General features: G+C 53.1%; 9 protein-coding genes across 9 annotated transcripts; 3 read left to right on the top strand and 6 right to left on the bottom strand.

Annotated features, from left to right (window-relative positions):
* Positions 1-486: 486 nt before the first annotated feature.
* On the bottom strand, positions 487-2131 carry BBA_05547 (Cell division/GTP binding protein; the record flags this gene model as incomplete). Its single annotated transcript, XM_008600644.1, has 7 exons — positions 487-736; positions 798-1262; positions 1313-1450; positions 1507-1594; positions 1653-1769; positions 1862-1934; positions 2117-2131. 7 exons carry the CDS (start codon positions 2129-2131, stop codon positions 487-489), a joined length of 1146 nt encoding a protein of 381 aa, XP_008598866.1.
* Positions 2132-3447: 1316 nt separating this feature from the next.
* BBA_05546 (phosphoadenosine phosphosulfate reductase) lies at positions 3448-4422 on the bottom strand (the record flags this gene model as incomplete). Its single annotated transcript, XM_008600643.1, has 3 exons — positions 3448-3627; positions 3694-4117; positions 4217-4422. The coding sequence occupies 3 exons, from the start codon at positions 4420-4422 to the stop codon at positions 3448-3450; spliced, it is 810 nt and encodes a 269-aa protein (XP_008598865.1).
* A 562-nt stretch (positions 4423-4984) lies between these two features.
* Positions 4985-7407, bottom strand: BBA_05545 (fungal specific transcription factor; the record flags this gene model as incomplete). Its single annotated transcript, XM_008600642.1, has 5 exons — positions 4985-6164; positions 6219-6309; positions 6364-6768; positions 6864-7191; positions 7336-7407. The coding sequence occupies 5 exons, from the start codon at positions 7405-7407 to the stop codon at positions 4985-4987; spliced, it is 2076 nt and encodes a 691-aa protein (XP_008598864.1).
* Positions 7408-8477: 1070 nt separating this feature from the next.
* Positions 8478-9776, top strand: BBA_05544 (WD repeat domain-containing protein; the record flags this gene model as incomplete). The annotated part of the gene is made up of 3 exons (XM_008600641.1): positions 8478-8586; positions 8728-8825; positions 8886-9776. 3 exons carry the CDS (start codon positions 8478-8480, stop codon positions 9774-9776), a joined length of 1098 nt encoding a protein of 365 aa, XP_008598863.1.
* Positions 9777-9880: 104 nt separating this feature from the next.
* Positions 9881-10894, bottom strand: BBA_05543 (U2 snRNP component IST3; the record flags this gene model as incomplete). Its single annotated transcript, XM_008600640.1, has 2 exons — positions 9881-10784; positions 10839-10894. The coding sequence occupies 2 exons, from the start codon at positions 10892-10894 to the stop codon at positions 9881-9883; spliced, it is 960 nt and encodes a 319-aa protein (XP_008598862.1).
* Positions 10895-11357: 463 nt separating this feature from the next.
* BBA_05542 (dynein light intermediate chain) lies at positions 11358-13229 on the top strand (the record flags this gene model as incomplete). Its single annotated transcript, XM_008600639.1, has 6 exons — positions 11358-11511; positions 11571-11720; positions 11776-12161; positions 12213-12306; positions 12358-12998; positions 13071-13229. The coding sequence occupies 6 exons, from the start codon at positions 11358-11360 to the stop codon at positions 13227-13229; spliced, it is 1584 nt and encodes a 527-aa protein (XP_008598861.1).
* Positions 13230-13720: 491 nt separating this feature from the next.
* Positions 13721-16027, bottom strand: BBA_05541 (DUF255 domain protein; the record flags this gene model as incomplete). Its single annotated transcript, XM_008600638.1, has 3 exons — positions 13721-14058; positions 14116-15726; positions 15781-16027. 3 exons carry the CDS (start codon positions 16025-16027, stop codon positions 13721-13723), a joined length of 2196 nt encoding a protein of 731 aa, XP_008598860.1.
* A 1208-nt stretch (positions 16028-17235) lies between these two features.
* BBA_05540 (mitochondrial 40S ribosomal protein MRP2) lies at positions 17236-20423 on the top strand (the record flags this gene model as incomplete). Its single annotated transcript, XM_008600637.1, has 8 exons — positions 17236-17307; positions 17364-17436; positions 17492-17501; positions 17553-18469; positions 18522-18618; positions 19078-19193; positions 19253-19908; positions 19965-20423. The coding sequence occupies 8 exons, from the start codon at positions 17236-17238 to the stop codon at positions 20421-20423; spliced, it is 2400 nt and encodes a 799-aa protein (XP_008598859.1).
* A 201-nt stretch (positions 20424-20624) lies between these two features.
* Positions 20625-22322, bottom strand: BBA_05539 (uncharacterized protein; the record flags this gene model as incomplete). Its single annotated transcript, XM_008600636.1, has 1 exon — positions 20625-22322. One exon carries the CDS (start codon positions 22320-22322, stop codon positions 20625-20627), a length of 1698 nt encoding a protein of 565 aa, XP_008598858.1.
* Between the last annotated feature and the right edge of the window lie 185 nt (positions 22323-22507).

Here is a 22507-nt window from a genome sequence, read left to right as displayed (position 1 = left end):
TTTGCATTCAGTTCACTAAAACCACTAAAGAAAATAATTAAACGGCCATTTAGGCATGCGCCGACATGAACGGGTATACACGCATGAATATCGAGACGAGTCACTTTCCGCAACTCAAATAATTCTTTGCCTTCACACTGCCAGCCCGGCCAAGCCCAATGCCACTCATTCTTCCCTGTCCAGGAGTCAAGCCGCTCCTGATTCATCCTTGCCTCTGCATCTTGCTCTCTTGGCCATACCATTTACCAATTGCGCTTTCATCGCAGAAATGTGGCCACAGGCCTCCAAGGTCGTAGCATCATAGACAGCTTTTTGTAGCATATTCGGAGAAAAATGTAAGATTCAAGCTGTGACACGGCAGGTCCATACCAGTCTGCTCGATTCCTGCTTCTCAATCAAAGAACAGAAAAAACACCAACGCCCTAGGCTCAAGCATAAACAGACCAAGATCCCCACGTGGTATATACTATCCGCAGGGGGGATTCTTTACTCTTCTTGCTTGCCGTTCTCGCCCAAAAGGTTGACATTAGCCTGAGAAGTAGCCTCGCGCTGCATGCGAGCCTCGATCTCGCGAAGCTGGGACTCGCGGGCCAGAAGCTCCTGGCGCTTCTCATTGATCTCACGCTGAACCTTTAGCTCAATCTCACGGAGCTTCTCCTCCTCACGGCGGAGCTGCTCTTCCTTGAGACGAACCGACTGCGAAGCGAGATCCTCAGGGTTCATGGAGCTGTCGACACTAATGAAAGGGTCAGCGTTGGGTCTTTGCATGTGGCACAGTTCTGATGTGTTAAACTCACCCAGCGGCACCATCCACACTCTTCGAGAGCTTCTCGGTACGGTAGTTCTCGTAAAGGAAGTCGTGGGTGATTTCCTTGAGATCGGCAAGATGGCTATGAAGCAGAGCAGAGCGGATGGCGAGGAAATCAGAGTGGCGAGGGTTGTCAACCTCGACGACACCCCAAGGGTACTGACGAGCGCGAACCTTTCTACCGCCGATCTCAACAACATCCTCAGAGCCGACAATAGCAAAAGGCATGAGGCCGCGAAGCTCAGCATTCTCCTCAACGGTGTCCTCATCATCCTCATCGACATCGTAGGGGAAGTTGTAGACGGGAATTCTGTAGTGCTCGATGTCCTCCATGACAAGCTTCTTGGATTCGGCAAGCTCCTGAGGAGTAAGAGAGTCGGCGCGTCCGATAACTGGGATGACATTGACACGGGGGGCGAGGCGCTTCATGAGCTCGATATCAAGTTCGCGAAGGCTACTGAAAGTTAGGCGACTTGCACCGTAAATAATTAGCAAGACACATACCCGTGACCGGTCGGAGTGATGAAATAAAGCATGGCGTGCACACGATTGTCTCTGAAACGCGGGTTACGCTTGATTCGAGACTCCTCAGCCAGGATATCGTCATATTGTCTCTCGAGGTAACCGACAATCTCAGAAAAACTAGTATGCGTCAGCGGTTGCCGTAAGGTTTTCGGGTTTGATTAATACACCCATACCTGGCCTCGTTGTCAATCTGGTCACCGAATCCAGGGGTATCAACAATGGTCAGAGAGATGCGGGTACCCTCTTCGTCGAGTTCTAATTCTGATATGCATTAGAGATGTGGCAAGGTGATGGGTAGTTTTCTCGAGTCGTATCGTACCGACGGTGACGGGCTTGATCTTGACACCGTCTTCGACGTGAGCATCGTCGGCATCATCGGCATCCTTGTGCTGGAGGACGTCCTGGCCGCAGAGGGTGTTGACGAAGGTAGTACGGCCTAACGCGCAATGTCAGCTGTAAGGAGACGGAGCGGAAGCCAGATCGATAGCCATTATGCGATTCTCGCCCTCATCGCAAGTCGAGACGTACCAGTTCCAGAAGCACCGCAAACCATCAGGCAGAATTGAATACCCTTCTTGACATTCTTCTTTCGGCGGATCATCTGTAGGCGGGGTAGGGTTGTCAGCTCTGCTCGATACCATTCTAGCTGTCGATGCAGGTAGAAAAGCTATCCTCATCAAATGGACTCAAGCAGCAAATTGCGATTTCATGCTGCTCGCAATGATTTCTGGGGTCAAGCTTCGCGAGCTGATGAGCTGAGCATCGACAAGAAGCGGTACGTACAGTAGCGGACGACATATTGACAAACGGTTCCTAGCCCCTGAGGCTCCTGGTGGTCGCGAATCGACGGCGGCGGTAAGATACAAGCGAGGAGCGAATTAAAAACGAGAAGGGATAGCCTTGCTGAAATTCCAACGTGCGATGGGAATCGAGATTGATGCTCGAGCTGTTGCTGTCACGAAGCGAAAGGGAAAGGGGAAACACCGTTGGCGGAATGAATTGGGTTGAGGAAGGGTTCAAGGGGATGGACAGAGCGGATGTGTGGTGCGTAGGTAGTTACTGGCTGGCAGTGGCTGCTAAAAGGGGAGAGGGTCGTCGGTGGGTGGGTGGGCAGAAAGATGAGAGGCCAGGCTTGCTGGAGCAATTTCACGCCCGGGCCACGCAGTGTTAGTGCCGACCCGGCGATGGCAGTAGTGAGCTCTACCAAAGGCATTAATTGCACTGCAGGCAAGTCCAGGAAAAGCCATCCCAGACAGCATTATAACACTGTGCTGGAGAACCATGCCAGGTGTCTGCGGAGTAGGTACAAATAGAGCAGAGTTCATCAGAGCTACCCAAGCCAAGTCCTACGCTGTAAATACCTACCTAGGTAGGTTCCTTATGTAGGCAAATACCTAGGTAGCTGGCTGACCGCCCCTGCCACCGCCCGAATGCGAATCGTGGCCCCCCCTCTTCCCCTGGATCCCACCACTTTCCCCGGGGAGTGGGCTGCTGCTGCTCCGGAGCCGGGCACTGTGCAGCCTGTGCAAGGAAGCAACTTTAACTGCTGCAGCCTCTGTACGATAGACACAAGTACCCCTGGTCCGTGCGTCGAGCTTGTCTACAAGGATCGACTTGGGCCCATCACCAACCAAGCAGGGCCTTCTTCCTCCTTCACATACAAACGTCCTTCTTAAAAGTTAACAAGCAGCCATTGAATGGAAGCAATGAGGTCAGGAGTCATATTCGAAGTCGTCTATTTCATAAGAGGCGTTCCAGATGAACCCGAATGCTTGCACCACCTGGGCCAATGGGAATCAAGAGAATAACGGCATCTCTACGGGGTAGATTCGAATGGTAAGGCTACTCATCTCCATTCGCACCCATGTCGCAATTCTCTCAAGAGGACATTTCACGACAATGAGCTTGACCCAGCACCGCAGGAATTCGGCCGGCTCGCACAAGAAAAACTGATGCGTGGCTTTGACACGCTTTAATTTCACTCATCAATAGATGATATCAAGGTCTTTCGTCTCGCGATGCTCCATTGTACCAGCTCGTGATGCTCTATAGTCTATGCGCATCTACGAATCCAACATGAATTACTCCCTGATCTATGTCATAATCCGCCCATGCTATCGACCTCGTCCCAGCCTCTCGTCCTCATCTTGAGTCAAATCGTACGCTGGCCTAAACTTGGTACACTCTGCATCGATCGCTAGCTTCGGGTTCGGTTTCGTGTTGCTCGTGCCTCCAAGAGACGTATATCCAAGGTTATACAGGTTACAGTACGGAATGTCCAATTGACGCAAAAACTGTGTCTCTCATCAGCAAAACGCCCTCTCCCATGGTTTACCCCGTCTCGCAGTGCGCAAACCTACAATCCAAATATCCACGTAGTGCCAGTCAATCATAGGATTGACCCGCATAAACTGTGGCCAGCCCGCGTCGGTCATGCTGAAATGCTCCAGGTGCTCGCTGTACGGGTCCGTCCGCCGAGTGCCCATGAAGATGGCCCGGACCGCCGGCGTCTCGGCCAGGTACGCGTCCAGCGCGGGCCGCATCGCCATTGTGTATTGCTTCAAATCCAGATGGTACTCGCGAGTCGATTGTGCGACAAACTCGCCCATCTCGGGGAAGGGGTCCGGCGGCGCAATGTACATGGCCTGGATCCGGGGCACGTCCGCCGTCGACGTCTTGCCGCCGTCCGCCGTTGTCGTCAGGGTCGGTAGGCATGCCAGCAGAAGCACCAACAGGCAGAGGCAGTCCTTTCCACCATTATAAGAGAGCGATAGCTCCTCGAACCTGATCCCCGTAATGTCAGCCCAGCTTTCGTGCCGCCTCCCGCCCCCCAGTCTCCCCGCGCGGGATTAGCCGAACAAAGCCTCGCCGACATGGACTTACTTGTAACGCTTCAGGGCCTTCTCCACGACTTGCAGTGATATGCGTGTCTGCTCCTGTGTTCTCCTAACCGCCTCGTCCGCGGCAGGCGTGTCGAGAAACGCCAGGACCTTGCGCCGCAGCTCGGCGCATACGGCCGGCAACGTCGATGCGCGGCCGTTTGCGGCCTCGCCGGCGTGCGCTGCGCCGTTGGTCTGTGTGCTCGGCATGTTTTGTGCCTTTGTTGCTGGGAAAGAACAAAAAATCTCCGTGGCAAGGAAATTTCAAGGGATGCTATGCATGCCGCGTCGTATGTGAGAGGGGGATGTGCTGGTCAAGGTTTGGGTCCTTTTCCGCCGAGGCCGCCGTGCGATCCCCAAAGGTCTTGAATTTGGGGTCTTTCTGGGCTGGTTCCCCCGCAAGAGCCTGTGAATGCTGCCTTTCGTGGCTAGTGTGGCCACAGTGCCACTTTAATTGTCAGCGGGCCTCGGCAATGGATGAATGACTTGACCTGCACAATGAAGGTCTGAGTAGCACTATTGTAGTAAGAATTTGTATAGAATATGTCGAACCCCAAAACAGCTAACTTTGTAGAGTAACGGAGTCGGACGACTATGGATCATCTCAAACAGACATAGAGTGGCGCTCACTTACTTAAACGTTAACCAGGGGTAGTAGTTGAAGGAGTAGTAGTTGACAGGTCTTGGCAAGTGTATGTAATTTCATATTCATGCATCATCATCATTCGTAATAGAATGTAAATTTCTCATATCCTGCGTGGCCAAGCCGTGCTCAATTTTCGAATTCAGGGTGTCTTCCTAGCGGATAGGTCCCAAGGCCAAGGGCCTCCCAATCCCACAAAGACGCAAAGTCATCGACATTAACTGCCTGATCTGCAAGGTCATCTGCCGCTTGCTCTTCCAGTATGAGCTGAAACCCATCGCTGAGAGTGACTGTTCCTCCCTGAGCTGTCGCCTCGTCGTAGCTCTCCATCGGCCAGGGCGACAGCGAATCGTCAATGGCGCCCAGGCTCGCTTCGGAGTTACTGAGAGAAGTATTCCCCCGCACGCTATCAATGGATCCCTGCCAGTCGTCTGATATGCTCTCTGGCGTCAAGTCATCTCGGTTCAGCTGTTCTGACGATGTCTCCGAGCCGACTCCTTCGACCAATGCAGGGCTAGGAGCGAGCCGGCCTGCCTCAACGATTGGTGCTGGCGATACCGCATTAATATTCACTTTTCGTCGCTTTTGCGCTTTGCGCACCGCATTAGGACGCTGCAGCTTGGAGACTAGCTGAGCCGCAGTATCGGAAGCAAACTTAGCAATGGAAGACGTGTGGGCAAGTCGAGCGAACAATGACACCGCATTGTCGAGTTCCTCGTAGATTTCGGCTTCTTTGGTCATACTGTTCTCCGCGTCTTTCATGATGCACGTGCATAAAAGTACAGCGGTATCAAAGGCCGAGCCGATCATGAAATGGTAGCCACCACCATGCCGGTCGACATGATCAGCCCAGAGAACCGCAACTCGCATGTTCTTCACGCAGTACCTAATACCATCGAAGCAGACACCTCGCTCTTCTTCCGACAAGGCAGAGGTGTACCCCTTGAGCATCACTGGTCGAAATGAGGCGAGAAGCAGAAAGTAAGCCATTGTGTACAGGTAAAACCGATTGAAGATGATCCAGGGATTTGCCGCATCCTTCAGCGTGTCTGGATTCTCAAAGGCGTAAACACGAGGGAAAGCTTTCGCCCAGGCTTCAACTGTGCTTTGGTACTGTCGTATTGTGCTCAATTCCATGTTAGTTTTGTCGTTTGGATACGTGGCAGCCAATTGTGAAATCAGCTGCGATTGTATCTTCATATGCAGCATGGGTGATGGTGAGAATGCTTCCATTGTCAGAGATGGGAGCACGACTTCTACAGCGGACCAATTGACGATAGTTGCGCGCGCCAGGCCAGCAGATATCTGCCTATCATAACATCAGCACTTGTGCGAGGTGAATGGGGTCAAGACGAAAGCCCACCAGTCTAGAATCTGGATGATGCACCACAGTCTTCGTCTCATCTCGCGTTCGAAGGAAGGCAGTTGATGAAAAGCAGCGTCCTTCTCTTTTACTGCAAAGCGTTCGGGATTAGTGTTTAATTTCTCCGACTAGAATCTGTACTCACCGAGTGTCTGGCATTCTCGGGCAGCGGCACTGAGTGCATGCCATGCCTCGGAGTATTTGCCTTGTGAAATGTACCAGTACGACGAGTGAAGCATGCTCTGACAGCTATGTAGATGGCTGTATCCAGGTGGCACCACGCTTCCCAGTTCTCGTGCAAGGCTGTGGTACTTTTCTGACAAACTCTCGATATCACCCATGTCTCGTTCAAGAACGGCCTTGAGAGATTGATCGGCATGCTGAATCGAGCAAGCGCAAACGGTAAAGAGCAGAGCAGTGAACTGGAGGGCAAGTGGTCTCTTTTCTTCCACTCTGGTCCACCAAACCTGATACTCGTCAAAGAATGCAGCTGGATACAGAATATAGAACTGGTTGTTGATGTCCTGGAAAAATATGCGAAGGAGCGAGTCTAAGACAATCAGATATGCACATTCAGTCACAGTCAGAAACCAGTACTAACCAACCCAGTGCCGCTTTGGAAATTCCTTTAGGGCACGCGCCAACGCAGGACATGGCGCAGCGTCTGTCCAGTACTGCTTGTCATCCGGCGCATCTTTCTAGCTTGGTTGTCAGTCTCAGTGGCCGCGCTGTAGGAGCTCCGGAAGCATGCCTTGTCTTCGAGGCCAAGGCCAGCGAGCAGGTCCGCCGTACTGTATCCCAAGCTGCCGGGCGGAAAGTCGGACGATATAACATTCTTATGAGCCTCGTCTGGACTGGCCTGCCGCTTGCGGCTGTCCAACGCCGTCGATGCCTCGGCCGGCGCATTCGCGGCGGGCAAGGAAAAACGGCACTTGTCCGCGACTTTGCGCTTCAAACAGTGATTGCACGGCCACTATCGATTGCACTGCACAGAACCATCGTTAGCACTGTGGTGTTTCAGCCGATTATTCTAGCCCACGGTGCAATACTGTGTGTGATATTGTGGTGACGCCGGGTCGCGTGCAGTTTCGAATTGCTCGTCTGGTGTCGTACATACCTTTTGCTTCCTGCGCTGGCACTCGCTGCAGGACAGCCGGTTCCGTGCAGCTCTCGAGGGAGTGCTATCCATTATTGTGGCGTTTTTGAGGAACGGCACGGCCTGTTGATAGGAGGTTAAAGAAACCTACCTAGCGTATCTGTTAGCCTGTCGTCAAGACCGTGCGGCAAAGTCGGAAATTTTCCGGGGCGGCCTCAAGGTTGTTTTAAAGTGATGGAACTACGGCGAGCAGCTAGTTGCGTAGCGTCTGCGCCAGTGACGATATGGTGTTCGAGTACTCCATAGATGTCTCAACAATGGCAACAAAGCACGGAAGCAACAGTTTGTCCTATCCTAGTCTCAGGCTTGGGGCTGGGCATTTTCGAGCGACAAAGATCTTGATGTGCCATTAATGATGCCAGTCGCGACATGCTCGAACGCTATTGGTAGCTGCGCCAGCCCTTGGAAACGGGAACCGTACGATCCAAGATAGGTGCGCAGGTGGCAGCCCCGGTGGTGATGGGCATCGGATGTGCGAATCGACGAGGTGCTGTTAGACGGCATATCATCCAACAAGGTGAGTGTGTCGGTGATGGCAAAGCTAGGTACGATGCTGCTCATTTCTTGGCCAGAGTCGTCAACTGCTGAAAACAGCGGGGCATGCAGCTGGCCAGGCCTGGCTGTTGCTGTCAGGTGCTCTACCCACGCAGGCGACCCCGCTGTGAGTCGCTATAACATCTGGGCAGCCCCATGTTTTAGCGCGTTCGCCTGACCCTAGCGCCACGCCGCCCATACAAAGCACAACTACAAACACCACCAGCCAGCAGCACCGACAGCTTCCAGCACCACTACTCCGTATTACCTTTGCCTTTGATACATCTCACACCAACGCCGCACCCCCTGTGCACTCGACGAGCTCCTACACTACCTCGAACTTTGCTTTTTGCTCATCCCTTTATTCACCATCCCTTCAGGAGCTTTTGTGCCGCCACCTTCCCCATCGTCGCCGTCCGGATCCTCTGTTTGTCGCGTCAACTGCTCGTTTGAAACGGACTCAGCGCAGCCATCATGGCCAGCGGCTGCTGAGATTGCCTATCATCATCAACTGCTTTCCTTTCTCTCTTTTATCTTGTGTTCGAAATTAAAAGTTCCGCTTCGCTACAATGAATGTTCGGCCGCCCATCGAGTCGTCAAGCCCAACGGCTGTGCTGTCAGTCTCTTTCAACAACGATGCCAGCTGTTTCGCCGTGGGCCTTGAATCAGGCATCTGTGGTAAGTGACTAACACCCATCCGCCGATTTTGTACCCATACTTACAGACGTAGTTTTTCACACAAAGTCATGTCTTTTAAAGGCATCAAGGGGTAATTGCTCCATCTTTTAGTGGCCTGGGCTGCAAGCTGATGACTTGTAGATTTCAATGCTGGTATTGGCCTGGTGCGCATGATGGGCATGACCAACTACTTGGCACTTGTCGGTGGCGGACGCTCTCCGAAATTTGCCATAAACAAGGTTTGTCATCATGATTCAACATATTATTTCAACTTTGCTCAGGGCTCATAATTCGGCTAGGCAATAATATGGGATGATGCCAAAGGCAAGACAGCACTCGAAATTGCCGCCCTCAGCTCCGTTCGAGGCGTCCAGCTTGGCCGTGAACGCATAGCAGTCGTGCTCCAGAGCAGTGTTCGCGTCTACTCTTTCACCAAGCCTCCCAACCTGCTGCATGTATACGAAACGGCGGACAATCTCGCCGGCCTGTGCTGCATGTCCGACAAGAAGCTTGCCTTTCCCGGCCGCACTGCCGGCCAGATCCAGCTCGTCGAGCTCGCCACCGGCAACGTCAGTATCATCCCAGCTCACTCCTCCGCTCTCAAGGCGATCCAGCTCAGCCCGGACGGCGAGCTCCTCGCCAGCGCCAGCGAGACGGGCACCCTAATTCGCGTATATTTGACTAGCAACTGCGCAAAGATCGCCGAGCTGCGTCGCGGCATTGACCCCGCCACCATTTACTCCCTGGCCTTCTCTCCGCCCGGCGACTACCTGGCCTGTACCTCGGACAAGTCCACGCTGCATATTTTTGACGTCCCTCACCCGCGACGTACAGGACCACATCGCAGCCAACAGCTCGGTGGCGGCAACGAGTCAGATCCTGGAAAATGGGGCATCTTGGGCAAGATCCCACTCATGCCTCGCGTCTTCTCAGATGTATACTCCTTTGCCTCTGCACCCTTTGAAGCCGGCGACGAGGGCATGATTGGTGGCATTTCCTTTTCCGAGGCCTCGACATTGGGGACCACGAGATTTTGCAAGGGCGTCATCGGTTGGACAAGCAATGACAGTCTCGTCGTCATCGGCGCCGGACAAGATGCTCGATGGGAAAAATTTTCCATCACCGAGGGAGAAGATGGGAAACGATATTGTACGAGAGAAGGTTGGAAACGATACCTTGGAAATACGTGATAAAGTACATATTCGAATGGCCTTGGAACTCTGGATATCAAAGATAGTTCTTTGCATTGGCGCAAATATAACATCGTATCGGGTATTCGTATTGCATTTGATGTTCACTCTTCGTTGCGTCTTGGAGAGCCGCTGCGTCTTCTCCGCCCGTGGCCTCTCTCTTCTTCGTGTTCTCTGCTTGCATGTCGCTTGTGCCGCCGTCCCTCGTCTCTTTCCCGATCGCGACGCCCTCTGTCCCGATCACGATTCCACTCCTTCTCTCTATCGTCTCTGCGCCGTGATTTATGTTCTCTCGAGTCCTCATCGCGCCTTTTACTCCTATGGTAGTCCTCGGCCGCATCGCGGTGCCTGTCGCTACGGTGGTCACTTTGATGACGATGGCGCCGCTCCGAATCATCATCGTCACGTTGAGATCGTCGTTTATCATCATTGTCATACCTCGACTGATGATGTCTGTGCGAGCGATGCTTGTGTCTTGACTCCTTCTTGTCGGCTCTCTCTCGTGCCTCTTCCACCTCCTTCTTCTTCTCTTCGATGAGAAACGCCTTCATCGGGTCATCATCATCATGTTCGTGTATCAGTTTCGCCAGGTCGCGTTCTTCCTGCAGCATCGGTCGTTGCGGCGCCTCGTCTTCGCTGCTCTCGTCGTCGGACACCGGCTTGCCTTCTTTGCGCTGAAGGTCCTCCCAACCAACTTTGAACTCGTCTTGGTCTTCGTCGTCGCGCATCGAGTACCGCGCATGGTCTACGCGCAAAAGACGCCCCCCAACTTCTGCGCCACCAAGGTTGTCCACGGCGAGATCGGTGCTCCTCTGATTTTCGTACTTAAGCCACCCAAAGCCCTTGGATTTGCCCGTTTCCTTGTCGCGTACGAGCTTTAAAAAGACCGGCTCGCCGAATTGTGAGAATATCGTAATAATATCGCCTTCCGAGAGCTCGTAAGGCAGGCCACCAAAGTAAACGTACGCCGTGTCCCGGTAATCGGTATGCCACGAGGCTTCGGGGGAGCTGCAGGCGTTGTCAGTGGTGCTTTGGTGGTTTGTTGGGGGCTTTATAACTCACATTCCATTTTCAATCTCTTTTTTGTTTAGTGCCTGAATTGCTCGTATTTGGTTCATCTTCCTGGTCCAGCCTCTTCAACTGTAGTTTTCAGGTTCAAGTTTGTTCGCAAACCAGGGAGCCCACTTTTCAGATCAAGCTCGTCTTGGCTCTCTGTCGGCGCGTCACACCCTGGCACTTGCGCGGGTCAATTTCCGGACCGAGCTAACGAAAGCTCCCTGAAATCCATAAACTGCAAGTCGCATGTTCGTTACGAGCGTTTAGAAATCACAGCCCAGCAACCTGGATCCTGAGGAGTCTGTTGAGCTGTACGAGTGCATTACGAATCTGAAAGCAGCAAACCCAGGCCAAGATGCGAGGCTTGCCGTCATAGGGGACCCCTGACAAGTATAGAACTCTGCGACGCAAACACATTTCGCCAACCCACGCGTTTTCGACCCCCTCCTTTTTGGGTTACCTTTGGTCGGCTTACATTTTCCTATCTTCGAGACGAAAACACTTGGCATTGTTGTCTGTAGCAATATGGCGGCGAAAATTGAGCGGGCGTCCACGTACACCGCTGGGTCTGGTGACGCCGATGCTCGCAATGGCGAGCCAAAGCGAAACCTGTGGACTTCGATGCTTGAATCGGTCGCCAGCGGCAAGCGCCTTCCTGAGAAGAACCTGTTGATACTGGGTAGGCTGCCTTTCCACGCCGCGCTCTGTCTACCACCCTAGAAGCTAACACAGCCCCAGGTGGCAGTACGGACGCGCAGAGAGAGTTTCTTGAATCGCTTTCGGCCGACGAAGAGGGTCGCAACTCGGAGCGGCAAAAGACTCCTCCAATCGCCAACAACTTTGCGCTGGGCTACACGTATTATGATGTGCTGGACACAGACCAAGACGGTTCGAGGATCTGATCATGGCAGGCTATCAGAGCAACGTCGCTAATGTTGACTAGATACCCTGGCTCGTGTGTCGCTTTACCTCCTTTCGCAACCCTCGGGCGAGTTTGCCTCGCTAGTCTCGCCACTTCTCACGCCAGAATCGATACCGAACACAGCCCTAGTCATACTGTTGGACTGGGCGCAACCTCATCTCTGGCTCAGACAGATCTGGAGCTGGATCCAGGTGTTAGAAGAAGTCATGGGTCACACAACTCCTGAGGCGCGCGCCGAAATGGAGGAGACAATGTCCTCTTGGAGAGAGCGCGGTCGTGGCGGCAGCTCAACGAACCTGGACGGTACTCCATCAGCGACAGCAGCAGACAGCGACGGCTCACTGCCTCTAGGACCTGGTGAATGGAGCGAACCCCTAGGTTTGCCCCTATGCGTTGTTTGTCAAAATGTCGGTCTATCTTATTTTACGCCTCCTGTGTACATTGCTTACTTTCTCTAGGCCCAGAAAATCGACTTCCTCGAAAGAAATCATGGCTGGAAAGAGCCCGATTTCGATACCGTACTCCAATATCTAAGAACTGTGCTGCTGCGTCGTACGTGTAAGAAATTCATTAAACTCTGGAGCAGGGCTAACATTCTCGTAGATGGCGGCTCACTTATTTACACAAGCCAAAACACACCTTCCCAACTACCATCCCTCATCCATTCAACGCTTGGCATCACGTCATTACTCAAGCGCCAACCGCTGAAGCATAACGTCATTGACAGAGACAAGATCGTCGTACCACCCAACTGGGATTCCTGGGGCAAGATTCGCGTACTGGGTGGCAATTTTGATACAGAGGTGGCCTCGAAAGGTTGGTCCGAAGATATCAAGCTGCCTCTGGGCTCAACCCTACAGAGTCTGGAAGCTCTCGAGCAGGCCAGGGCTGAGGCTGCAGAGACAGGCAAGTACGTGCAAGAAGATAGTGCGATCGCGCGCTACGAGGACTGGTGCCGCGATTCCAACAGCGGCGGCATGGCCGTCGTCGAAAGCGCCATGGGCGGCGCCGCCGCCGTCGGCGTCGACAGCGAAGACACGCAAGAGTTTCTCGAGAAGCAGCTCAAGATTCTCGAAGCGTTCAAGACCAAGCTGCCGGAAAAGACGCCCGATAACAACATCTCCACCGCCTCGCGACGGCCCGATTTCGCAGACGAAAAGAGCGTCAGCGAGCACATTGGTCCCGTGCAATTCAACATGGGTGGCATCCAGGTCGACGCCGACGATATGCTGCAACGGCTAAAGGTGGGTAATTGATGCGTAGATGCTGGCTATACTGGCTTGCTTGCATGGGGGACTAACACCTAGACCTCTTAGGACCGCAACGCCCATACTGCCTCTGACGACGAAGACGCCGCCGAGGAGCAAGTGCTGCCCGCCCCCACCATCACCAAGGAATACGACAATGAACAACTGCACGACTTTTTCAGCGGCCTTATGAACCGGACCGGCGGCGCGGCCGAGTCACCGCGGTAGAAAGACGCAGAGATTTGGGGAGGTCCGCGCCGGCCATCATCAAAGCAGAGGTAAACAAGTGTGAAGAATAAGTGCATAGCATGAAAAAGGACAAGGAAAATTGGAGCCCACAAATCTGAAGTAGCCTGGTAGAAGGACAAGGATTGACGTCGAGTGGCGCTGCCTCTGTAAATTAGATACCCTCAATATGAATATTACTTTTTTTGTCAAGTCACTCCTATATCACTATAACGGTTCAATATTGCATGAAAAGTAATGCGGTCTATTCTGCTGCAAAGTCAATTTCGTCAAAAAGGTCCCCTCGTCCCCAATCATTAGCCACTACGCCGTGCTCTCATCCAAATACAGTCTATTAGAGGTATTAGAAAAAGCAGAGATTGAGACTCAAAAAACCACATCAAACTCTACCAGAAATATAAAAGACAAGATTTTGAACCCATCCAGGCTAGCATTTGCCTGTTCCTTTGTAGTTTCATCGAATAAGACGCTCCCTACGCCTTCTCTCTCGTCGCCTTGTACTTGATCTCCTGGTTGCGCACCGTCGACACGCCAAGACGGGCCGTTACGACGCCGCCGAGCAGCCCAGGAAAGAGCCACGGGTGCTGAAGCATCTCAGCCTCAAAGGCGTTAATGCTGCTGCGCGCCATGCCGGTGAGCGTCTCGTCGTCGAGGAGATGGCCGAGTCTGTACAGATTGGCAACAGAAACGGCGTTTGTGGAGGGCAGGGACGTATCCATGCCGTCTTTGAGTCGCAGGATGGCAGAGCTCGAGCCGGCTTTGGTGGTGAAGAAACCGCCTGCAGGGTCGTAAAAGTACGAAGATTGAGCCTCTGTCTTTTGTGTTAGCGCGGGTTCCGGAAAAAGGAGTCAGGTCTATACAAACTAACTTTGTAGAGCATCAGCGAATTCAATCAATGATTCGTCGCCATTCGTGTCGAAAAGATCCAACAAGCCTTGAATGACATATGCGTAATCATCGGCAAATCCTTCCGTGTCCCGCTCTCCCGTCCAGACTCGGTATAGAATCTTTGCCTGAGCATCCCAGAGTTGCTTTTGAATGAAGGAGGCAATACCGCTAGCCACAGTAGCGCATTTGGCGCTGAGTTCGGGACTTGTTGTCTTCACTGCCCGTGACGTCTTGGCAAGAGCAGACAAGGCCAAGCCGTTCCATCCGGTGACAGCCTTATCATCGACCTCGGGCCGCACCCGCTCGCTCTCTCGTCTTGCCTTTAGTTCCTTCTGGGATGTGCGAATGGTCTGTTCAACCTTTTCGACGGGAATGTTCAGCTGTTTGCTGAGCTCTTCGGATGTCTTGACAACGCGCAAAATGTTCTGGTTCATGAAGTCTTCATTAGGATCGTGCTGCTCATCGATATTACCGTCCTCTAGAATGCCCCAGTGTGCAGCAACTACTGGACTGGCGCCCTTCTCAGCGGCTTCAATGACGCTGTCGAATTCTCTCTTGGTCCAGAGATAGAAAGCGCCCTCTTTCATCTCTCCGTCACCTTTGCGCGCGTAGGAGTCGGCGGCTTCGCTAGATGCGAGCAGCCCATCTGATCGCAGAATCGGAGTTGATGTCAAGTAAGTCGCAAGTTCCAATACGATGTTGTAGAACTCGCTCGTCGCTTGTCCGCCGGCGCGACGCCAGGCTGTAAGGTAAAGGGAAAGAAGCTGGGCATTGTCGACAACAAGCTTCTCGAAGTTTGGTATCGTCCAGTCTGGGGTAACAGAGCAGCGAGCGAATCCAGTATTTCCGACATGATCGTGCAGCGCTCCATCTCGAATCTTTCGTAGGGTATCAACTGCCATGTCTAAAGCATGAGTACATTCTGCCTCTCCCACAATATCCTGAACAGCGCTCGGTGAATCACGAAGACCAATGAGAAATTGCAACTTTGGCGGAGTAAGAAATTTGGGAGCCAGGCCGAAGCCGCCATATACGGGGTCAAAGGTGCCCGCAATGTGTGTGTAGGCCTCCTCTACTTGATCCAAATCAAGTTCGCTCGATACGGAAACATTCTTGACAGCTTCTTGTGTCTGCTCACTGTGCGCGGGCGCAGCCCAACCTGATGGCGCAATTGTTTGTGCTTGCGCAATCGCTCTCGTTCCTAGAGTACCTTCAGCCGCAAACTCTCTCAATTGAGCCAAAACTTCGGTCGCTTCCTTGCGACATCTTGCTTCTTGCTCCTTCCAAATATCGCGAACCTTTTTGACAATGGTCAGAAAGTCCAGAGCATCCTCAGCATTTTCATCGTGAGCGCGAGGTGCGGCATTGGGCCCTGGCCAATATGTGCCACCAAAAATCGGTTCGAGCTCTGGAGTGACGAAAAGGTTAAGTGGCCAACCTCCGACGCTGCTAACCGCCTGAACATAATTCATGTAGATTGTATCTAAATCGGGACGAGACTCTCTGTCAATGAGGACTGGAATGAAAGCATCGTTGAGTACGGCGGCGCATTCCGTATTTGCGAAGGACTCGGTGGACATGAGGCGGCAGTCTAGAGCCAATCATTAATACCTAGGAGAGATAGATGTTGATTTGGTATACTTACAGTGGCAGGCTTTGTATCCGATATGCAGGAACAATAGCTTGCCTTCACTTTTTGCACGTTCCACGGTCTCGTCGGCCAAAGGCTGCCACGCGACAGGGCTGGCCGCAAAGCTACGGACGAAAGGATTTGTACTTTCGCCCGCACGATTCTTCAAAGGAGCGGAGCCAGTTTCTTTAGACGTAAGGCTCTCCGATATGCGCATGGATTTCATAGCTGCAGCAGATGCTGTCAGCTCTGAGATAACCATGCTGCCAGGTGGACTTGGTCCTCGATATAGAAGGGCAGGTGTCAGAGTATGGCGTCCCGGTCTTGGGTACCGAGGCTCTTGATGCAAATCGCAGGTGTAAATGTTATTACAAGGCGATGCGCTTATATCGTCCGATTTCAGCCCGCAGTTACGGCGAATTTTGACACGGGAAATCTGTCGGCGCAAAGACGACGACAAAAGAGTTGGGAAGTCGCGGAATAATTGGAGCTTCCCCGCCGCCGCTTTCAGTTGCGGGCGCCATCGCGGGGCAGTCTGTCGGTATTACTGACTTGGTTAGGTAAGCAATGCCCGCCACCACGTGTACATAGGTACTACCTGCCGCTTCCGGCTCTTGCGGCTGTACCCTGCAGATACATTAAAGTTTCATAACTACATGCGCACGCTATAAATATTTTGTTTTGGGAACGCTGGCATGTTTAATCGAGTGGCTAGAGTGATAACTAACTTATTGTACAGATTTTGTCGCCATAGGCGCCCTTTGTATCCGATCGCTGAACCAGGATTCACCTGGCTTACACAGCAAGCCTGCCAGGACCAAATGCTGTGCTGGAATGAAGCACTGCTAACTCGTTTTTTCGAACTCTAGAGCTGATATAGTAAAAACGTTTCAATTCTCAATTTACATCAGAGTTACAGTATCAGTCAGTCAATACAGAGGTCGGGCTTATCCTCGAGACTTCTCATCGATCAACGAGACGCGGTAGCTATTCTACGCAGCTGACCGTCAACGGAGACTTATAAAATATTCAACAAAAGCCACGATCAGCACAGGCAAACAGCCCATTCTTTATTACGTCTTGGCTTTGTTGATTTCTTTTCACGGATCTCACTCGCATTATTATAGCCAGTACAAGCCCACCGGCAGACACACTACGAGTATGCCCGCTATACTCGCTCAAAGTTTCGAGTCAGCCACAGACGAAATTCTTGTAAATAAATCCTAAGAGATCAACAAAAATAAACAATCGAAATAATATAAATTTTAAGGTTTCACGCTATTTCGACGGTGCAATGGGTTGTCATGGTTATGGTCGTGTACTTGGTATATCATCACTGCCCCCACCACCAGAACCTTATGGGCTGTGGGCCTGACAGTGACATCCCGCTATCGATACTCAGCTTCTTCCTACGTAGCCGCAGCTGCGCCCGCTTCTAACATTCTTCATCTCTACAACCCTTTGTCCATCATGGATGAGCCCAAGTACACAATCTACGTACGGGTTCCTATACCGCGCGGAGACTTTGTCGACCCTCCGCAGGTAAGTCGCTTGCTCGATGGCTATACTTGTTGCATGCGTCCTAACTAGTCTGCCAGGTAGATTGGGACGCTGAGAAGGATGAAGCATTGTGGCGTATCCTGTCTAGCGCTGCGCAAAAAGAGATAGATTGTCAGTATATGCTTACTTTGTTCTATTTGGACTGGATATGCTGACTTGCCATCAGGGAATGACATGTAGGTCATTCAGCCTGCCCGCCAGTTCACGGCTAAGCTGACCCAACTTAGTGCAGCTAAATTCGATGTCACGGTCGACTGGCTCCTCAAACAGGTGGCATACCTCACGGAAAAACACGCCTCGCAAGTAAGGGCTCAGGTACGGAAAGCGGCTGCCGCGGCCAAGGGCTCGGCCGCACCGTCGCCAATTCCTGCCGCTGAGTCTTCCACGACCGCCGATCGACGATCCCAGCTCGGACAGCCCATCGGCCGCGATCCCTTGATACCACGCAACGAACCTACCGGCACAATTCGCCCTGCCATATCTCGTGGAGGATCGGGTAACACAGTCTCCCGCGATATTGGTAATTCCTCTTCGCGCCCGGAGAGCAAACAGTTACCATCACGCACCACAGAGGAAACTGCTGGTCGTCGTCGCCTGTCATCTCTACCTACCTCAGCATCGGGATCGAGACCAGCTGCAGTGCAGGAACCCAGCCGAGAAGAAGCCGTCTCCCCGGGACCTGCGGAGTCCTCTTCAGGAGAGTCATCTGAAGATGAGTCTAGTCCTGCACAGTCACGAATCATTCGACGGCCGCCGCGATACCAAGAAAACGATGCTTCCTATCAGGTTGACGATGACGGAGACGATGAATCTGAACCGGCATTTCAGCCGTACAAGTCTTCTGCGGACCAAAATTCAGCTTCGGATCTTGCTTCCACTTTGCGTGGAGACAGTCGTACATCAACCAAGCGTGGCAATAAGCATCTCGCTCGGGAGCGTATCCACCAGTCCCAAACATCTGATTCCTCTGCAGGATCCGGTGCTCCCGGCGCTGAGTCGAGTAAGCTGCGTCGGCCGAAATCTCACAATTCGAATCAGAAGCCTGCGCAGTCAGCGCTGAGTCCCTCCGGAAAGGGTAAACTCTCCTCTCAAGATGGCAGTGACGGGACGCCAAGCATGGGCAGTAGTTTTAGTGATCTTGACGGTAAGCCCTTTTGCTCGTGTTGACTTGACGCGACTCTAACAATAATGCATAGATGCTTCTGTCACACAATCTGCCTTGGAAGAAGCCCTGGCCTCACATATGCATGGTGCCGGCAGTCGCTTCAGTATAAGTCAGGCTTTCCGTAGCCGGTACTACACCGGAGGCTCCAACAAATGATGCTTTGAGCCAGTGACTCTATAATTTCAGCCTGGAGTTTCGGGATCAAGGGATGGCCATAATTTCATTATTGTTATTGTTTCATGCGTATACCAACAGATGTACGCTGCATGCCATTGCCATATTCGAGGACAGGCTGATTTGTTGCACCTGCCAGCCGTCGGGTAGCTGCACAGGCAAACGCCGCGCATCAAACGCGCGTTGCGCACTGTACAACCACAGATAAACAGATAATTTCTCTCGCACTCGGGTGTGCTTGTCCAAAATCATTTTTCCTCATTGCGAAACATCGCGGCTGAAATGTTTTGTCGTAAATGGTGCGGCCTTCCTCGCGAGGCATACTTTCCATCTGGACTGAAGGAGCTTGGGTAGGATTGCCTGACTACATGCGATTTTCAGACTTCTATAGTCTGTGCTAACCCTCTAAACAGCTATTTTGTCAACGACGAGGACGAAATTCGCTCCATCGCTGACCCAGACTACTACTTTAATTATTTCTTGAGCAGAAACCCCCGAGTGAACCTTCGTCAACGTTTCCAATTCGACGGTACGCAGGACATTCAGAGATTGAAATCTAGTGAACCGATTTTGACTGATGAATACCAGCTGCCGTTCAAGGTGTCATTCACGAACGACTCGAATCTCTCGGCCTTGTCAAAACCCCGCTTCCTCCTGTCGAGCCTGGATCAGAATCAAAATATGTCAACATCTTTGTTTCGAAGAACCTCGCAGATGCCGAGCGCATCACCATAGTATTTGGTGAATGTGCCAAGGAGCTCGGCAGCGTTGCTAACAGAGTCGTCGGCGGTCCAGGGGGCGTTGAGAAGGGAAGCATGATTGGCGCGGTCAAGGCTATGCAGCGCCACGGTTCTGCAGGCATCATCCTCGCCAATATGGGTGAGTCATACTGGTCCCAGGAACACAGACGGGCCATCACTGTAGGGCATAGTGCGGCTCTCACAATGCCCAGTCTGGTGCACATGGGCATCAAATATCATGCGGAAGTCAACGACATCCCAGGCTCCGAAAGCCCAGCATGTCATGTGCAGACTGTTTTAAACACCGTTATTACTAAAAACGCAAAAAAGAACGCGAAAATCAACATTGTTGCTATCGGAGACAGTTGCGAAGTCATAACTACCCTCCTGGACGATGAGAAGACCTGGACCAAATGGGGTCCATCACTTCAAAGCGCCGTATTCTACAGCCCTGCATTCTACAACGAGCCAAAGCAGGCAGGCTTGAGAAATTTCCTTGCAAAGGTAAGATGACGCAGATAGGATGCAATAAGCAATACGCTGACGTTGGTCCTGGGTAGAAATCAAGAGGCTACATGGTGTCTGACCAGCCCCAGGACACGCCCCTTTCCGGGCCGAATGGCAACGCGGCAGAGGGAACCCCCCCGCTTGGCTTTCCTTGCTATTCTTCTGGAGAGCCGAGCATTGTCGAGCTTTGCTTCATCAGCGCCCTAGAGCCGGGTCTCTCATACCTTGATGAGGTGGCGCGGACTCCAGACTTTGAGAACCCGACCCCTACCATTTTCGAGCGCGCCACGGCCGAGGTGGCGGAAAGTGCGTGGGATGCGCTCGCGCCAGAGCAGAAGCCGAATATTAGCACCATGGATGAGGAGAAACTGCAGCAGGAACTCAAGGTTTTGCGCAGCTGGAGGTACTTTGAGAAGCATGGGCGTGCGCCGGACAGTGACGAGGAGTCTGACATGGAGGATGAACAGGCCGGTAGTAGCCTGCCAGTTCCGCCGTGGGGCGAAGACCCATAGAGTGTGGCTTCATCAGCATGCTTCAGGCGGATTGTGTTGATAATCTTGCTTTTGAATTTCCTCAAGAGATTTTTATCCCCTCGTTGCAGAACCTCGTCATGGTATTAAGACATCAAGTAGAATTACAGTCTTGTCCTTGCAACGATCAAAGAACCAAGTGAATACAGTAAAATGTTCTTTTTGAAGCCCTTCTCCGTTGACCTAGGCCTTGAACCAGCTGGTGATGAAAGTACGCGGAGGAGTCACGTCCTCCATGATCTCCTTGGTGCGACGCACTCTCTCCAGCACCACCGCTTCCTCCGCCGCCCACCTCCCCTCGGGCTCCTTTGCGCCGCCCCAAAAAGAAAAGATGCCAGACTTGCCAGCGTCGGCACCGCTCGCCTCCTTGGCGCGCTCGGCCCTGGCTAGCCTCGACACCATGGTATGCCAGTTGTCGAGGCCGGCGCCGAGGCACTCGCGGCAAAGCTTCCTGGCGGCCTTGGCGCCGCCGACTCCGACTCCGACACCAAGCGAGCGCAGCTGCTCCTCGGCGAGATCCACACCATCGCGGGTCCATGAGAGGCCGTCGTCGCGGGACGAGGTAGCGTAGAGTATCTCACCAATGTATATTTGCAGCGAGGCCTCTTGGCACCGCTCCTCGGCGCTGCGCCAGGGCGGCTGCGTGCCGTCGGGCGGCGGCGGCGGGTAGGCCGGGGGCTTGAGCATGTTGAGGATCTGCTGGTGGACCGGCACGGCGCTGGACCGGCTGCTGCCGCGCAGCTCGCGGGGCCGTTGGTCGGAGAGCCTGCGGCGGGCCTTTAGCAGCGAAATGTAGACGGGCAGCGCGCCGGAAATGTCGCCGCTGCGGGCCTTGGAGTTGGCAATCGAAGTCAAGACATCGAGCAGATTGAGAGACGGAGATCCGGCCGTCTCCTTGAGCGCAAACGTTTTGACGTCGTATGGGAGCTTGGTCGCGTCGATGCCCTTTGTGGCTTCGCTCAGAGCCAGCTCTTGGAGGCTGCGTGCTGCTTCCGCTTGGCCCTTGAACTCCATGAAGCTCGCATACTCCAGGGCCGCCTCGAGGCGCTGTCTTTCGGTGAAGCCTTGTGTAGCCAGAATCTTCATGTACCATCTGTCGGCCGAGGGAAACGCGTTGACGCAGTTTTCTTCCAGGGGTGCGTGAGCCGCTCCGGGCGGGATCGGCACCGGGTTGGGATTCGACGGCCCAATCATGAATTTGGCGGGCGACACCATGTTGCGCGTAACGTCGAGGACCCAGCCGTCCACATGCTCCGCCGCCTTGGCCGCCGTCATCATAGCCTCAAAGTAGCCGCGTCGCCACTCCTCCGATTTGGCTGTGATGTCGTAGGGAACGAATTCAGCCGGGTCCTCAAGTTCGGGGTCCGTCACGTCGGAGAGGGCCATCAAGCCCGCGCCGTCCTTCTTGGGATCGCTCAGGCGCATCAACGCATTGCGCACTCGCCCGAGCGCACTGGCCCATTGGATGTTGCCGTCTCTGGGGTCCTCCAATTCCTTCGCGTCGCGGAGAAATTTCCTCGTCATGTACGTCCACTCGTGTGGAGTCGGATGATCGCGCTCGAGAATCTCCTCCTGGACGAAGAAGAGAATCACCAGTCCGGCGGCGAGCATGCCCCAGACGGTGATTGTGTATCGCGCTGCCAGCTTGACCTCATGCCTGATCCAGCTGCTGCGGGTCGAAGTAAAGTAGCGGACTGATATCGGACTTGATGATGGAGGGCTTAAGAAAGGGAGGCTCGGCCGTGCCTTTGTCGTCAATGGTTGTGATTGGGTTGTTAGGGACCTCGCGCATACGGCTCGTCTCGTCCTCAAGCAAGTGGTCGCTTTCGTCGGCAGTACAGGACGTCCGTTTTGCCGGACTGCAAGCCCTGGCCGCAGCATATTTGTAGACTTTTACTGCCTCATGTGCGTTCGAAAAGTGCTGTTATCATTCAAAATGCGCCTAGGCAAGTTGCTGTCTTCACGTATCGGTCGCCATGCATTTGCGCAGGAGATCTTGAAATGATGACTAAGCTCTTTTTTCTGCGTCGCTACTCGCTACCAAGGTACAAGCCAACGTCTACAAT

Source organism: Beauveria bassiana (genome assembly GCF_000280675.1).
Source record: "Beauveria bassiana ARSEF 2860 unplaced genomic scaffold BBA_S00014, whole genome shotgun sequence".
Lineage (NCBI taxonomy): Eukaryota > Fungi > Ascomycota > Sordariomycetes > Hypocreales > Cordycipitaceae > Beauveria > Beauveria bassiana.
Note: the sequence above shows the minus strand (reverse complement) of the source record. Positions and strands in the feature narration are given on the sequence as shown.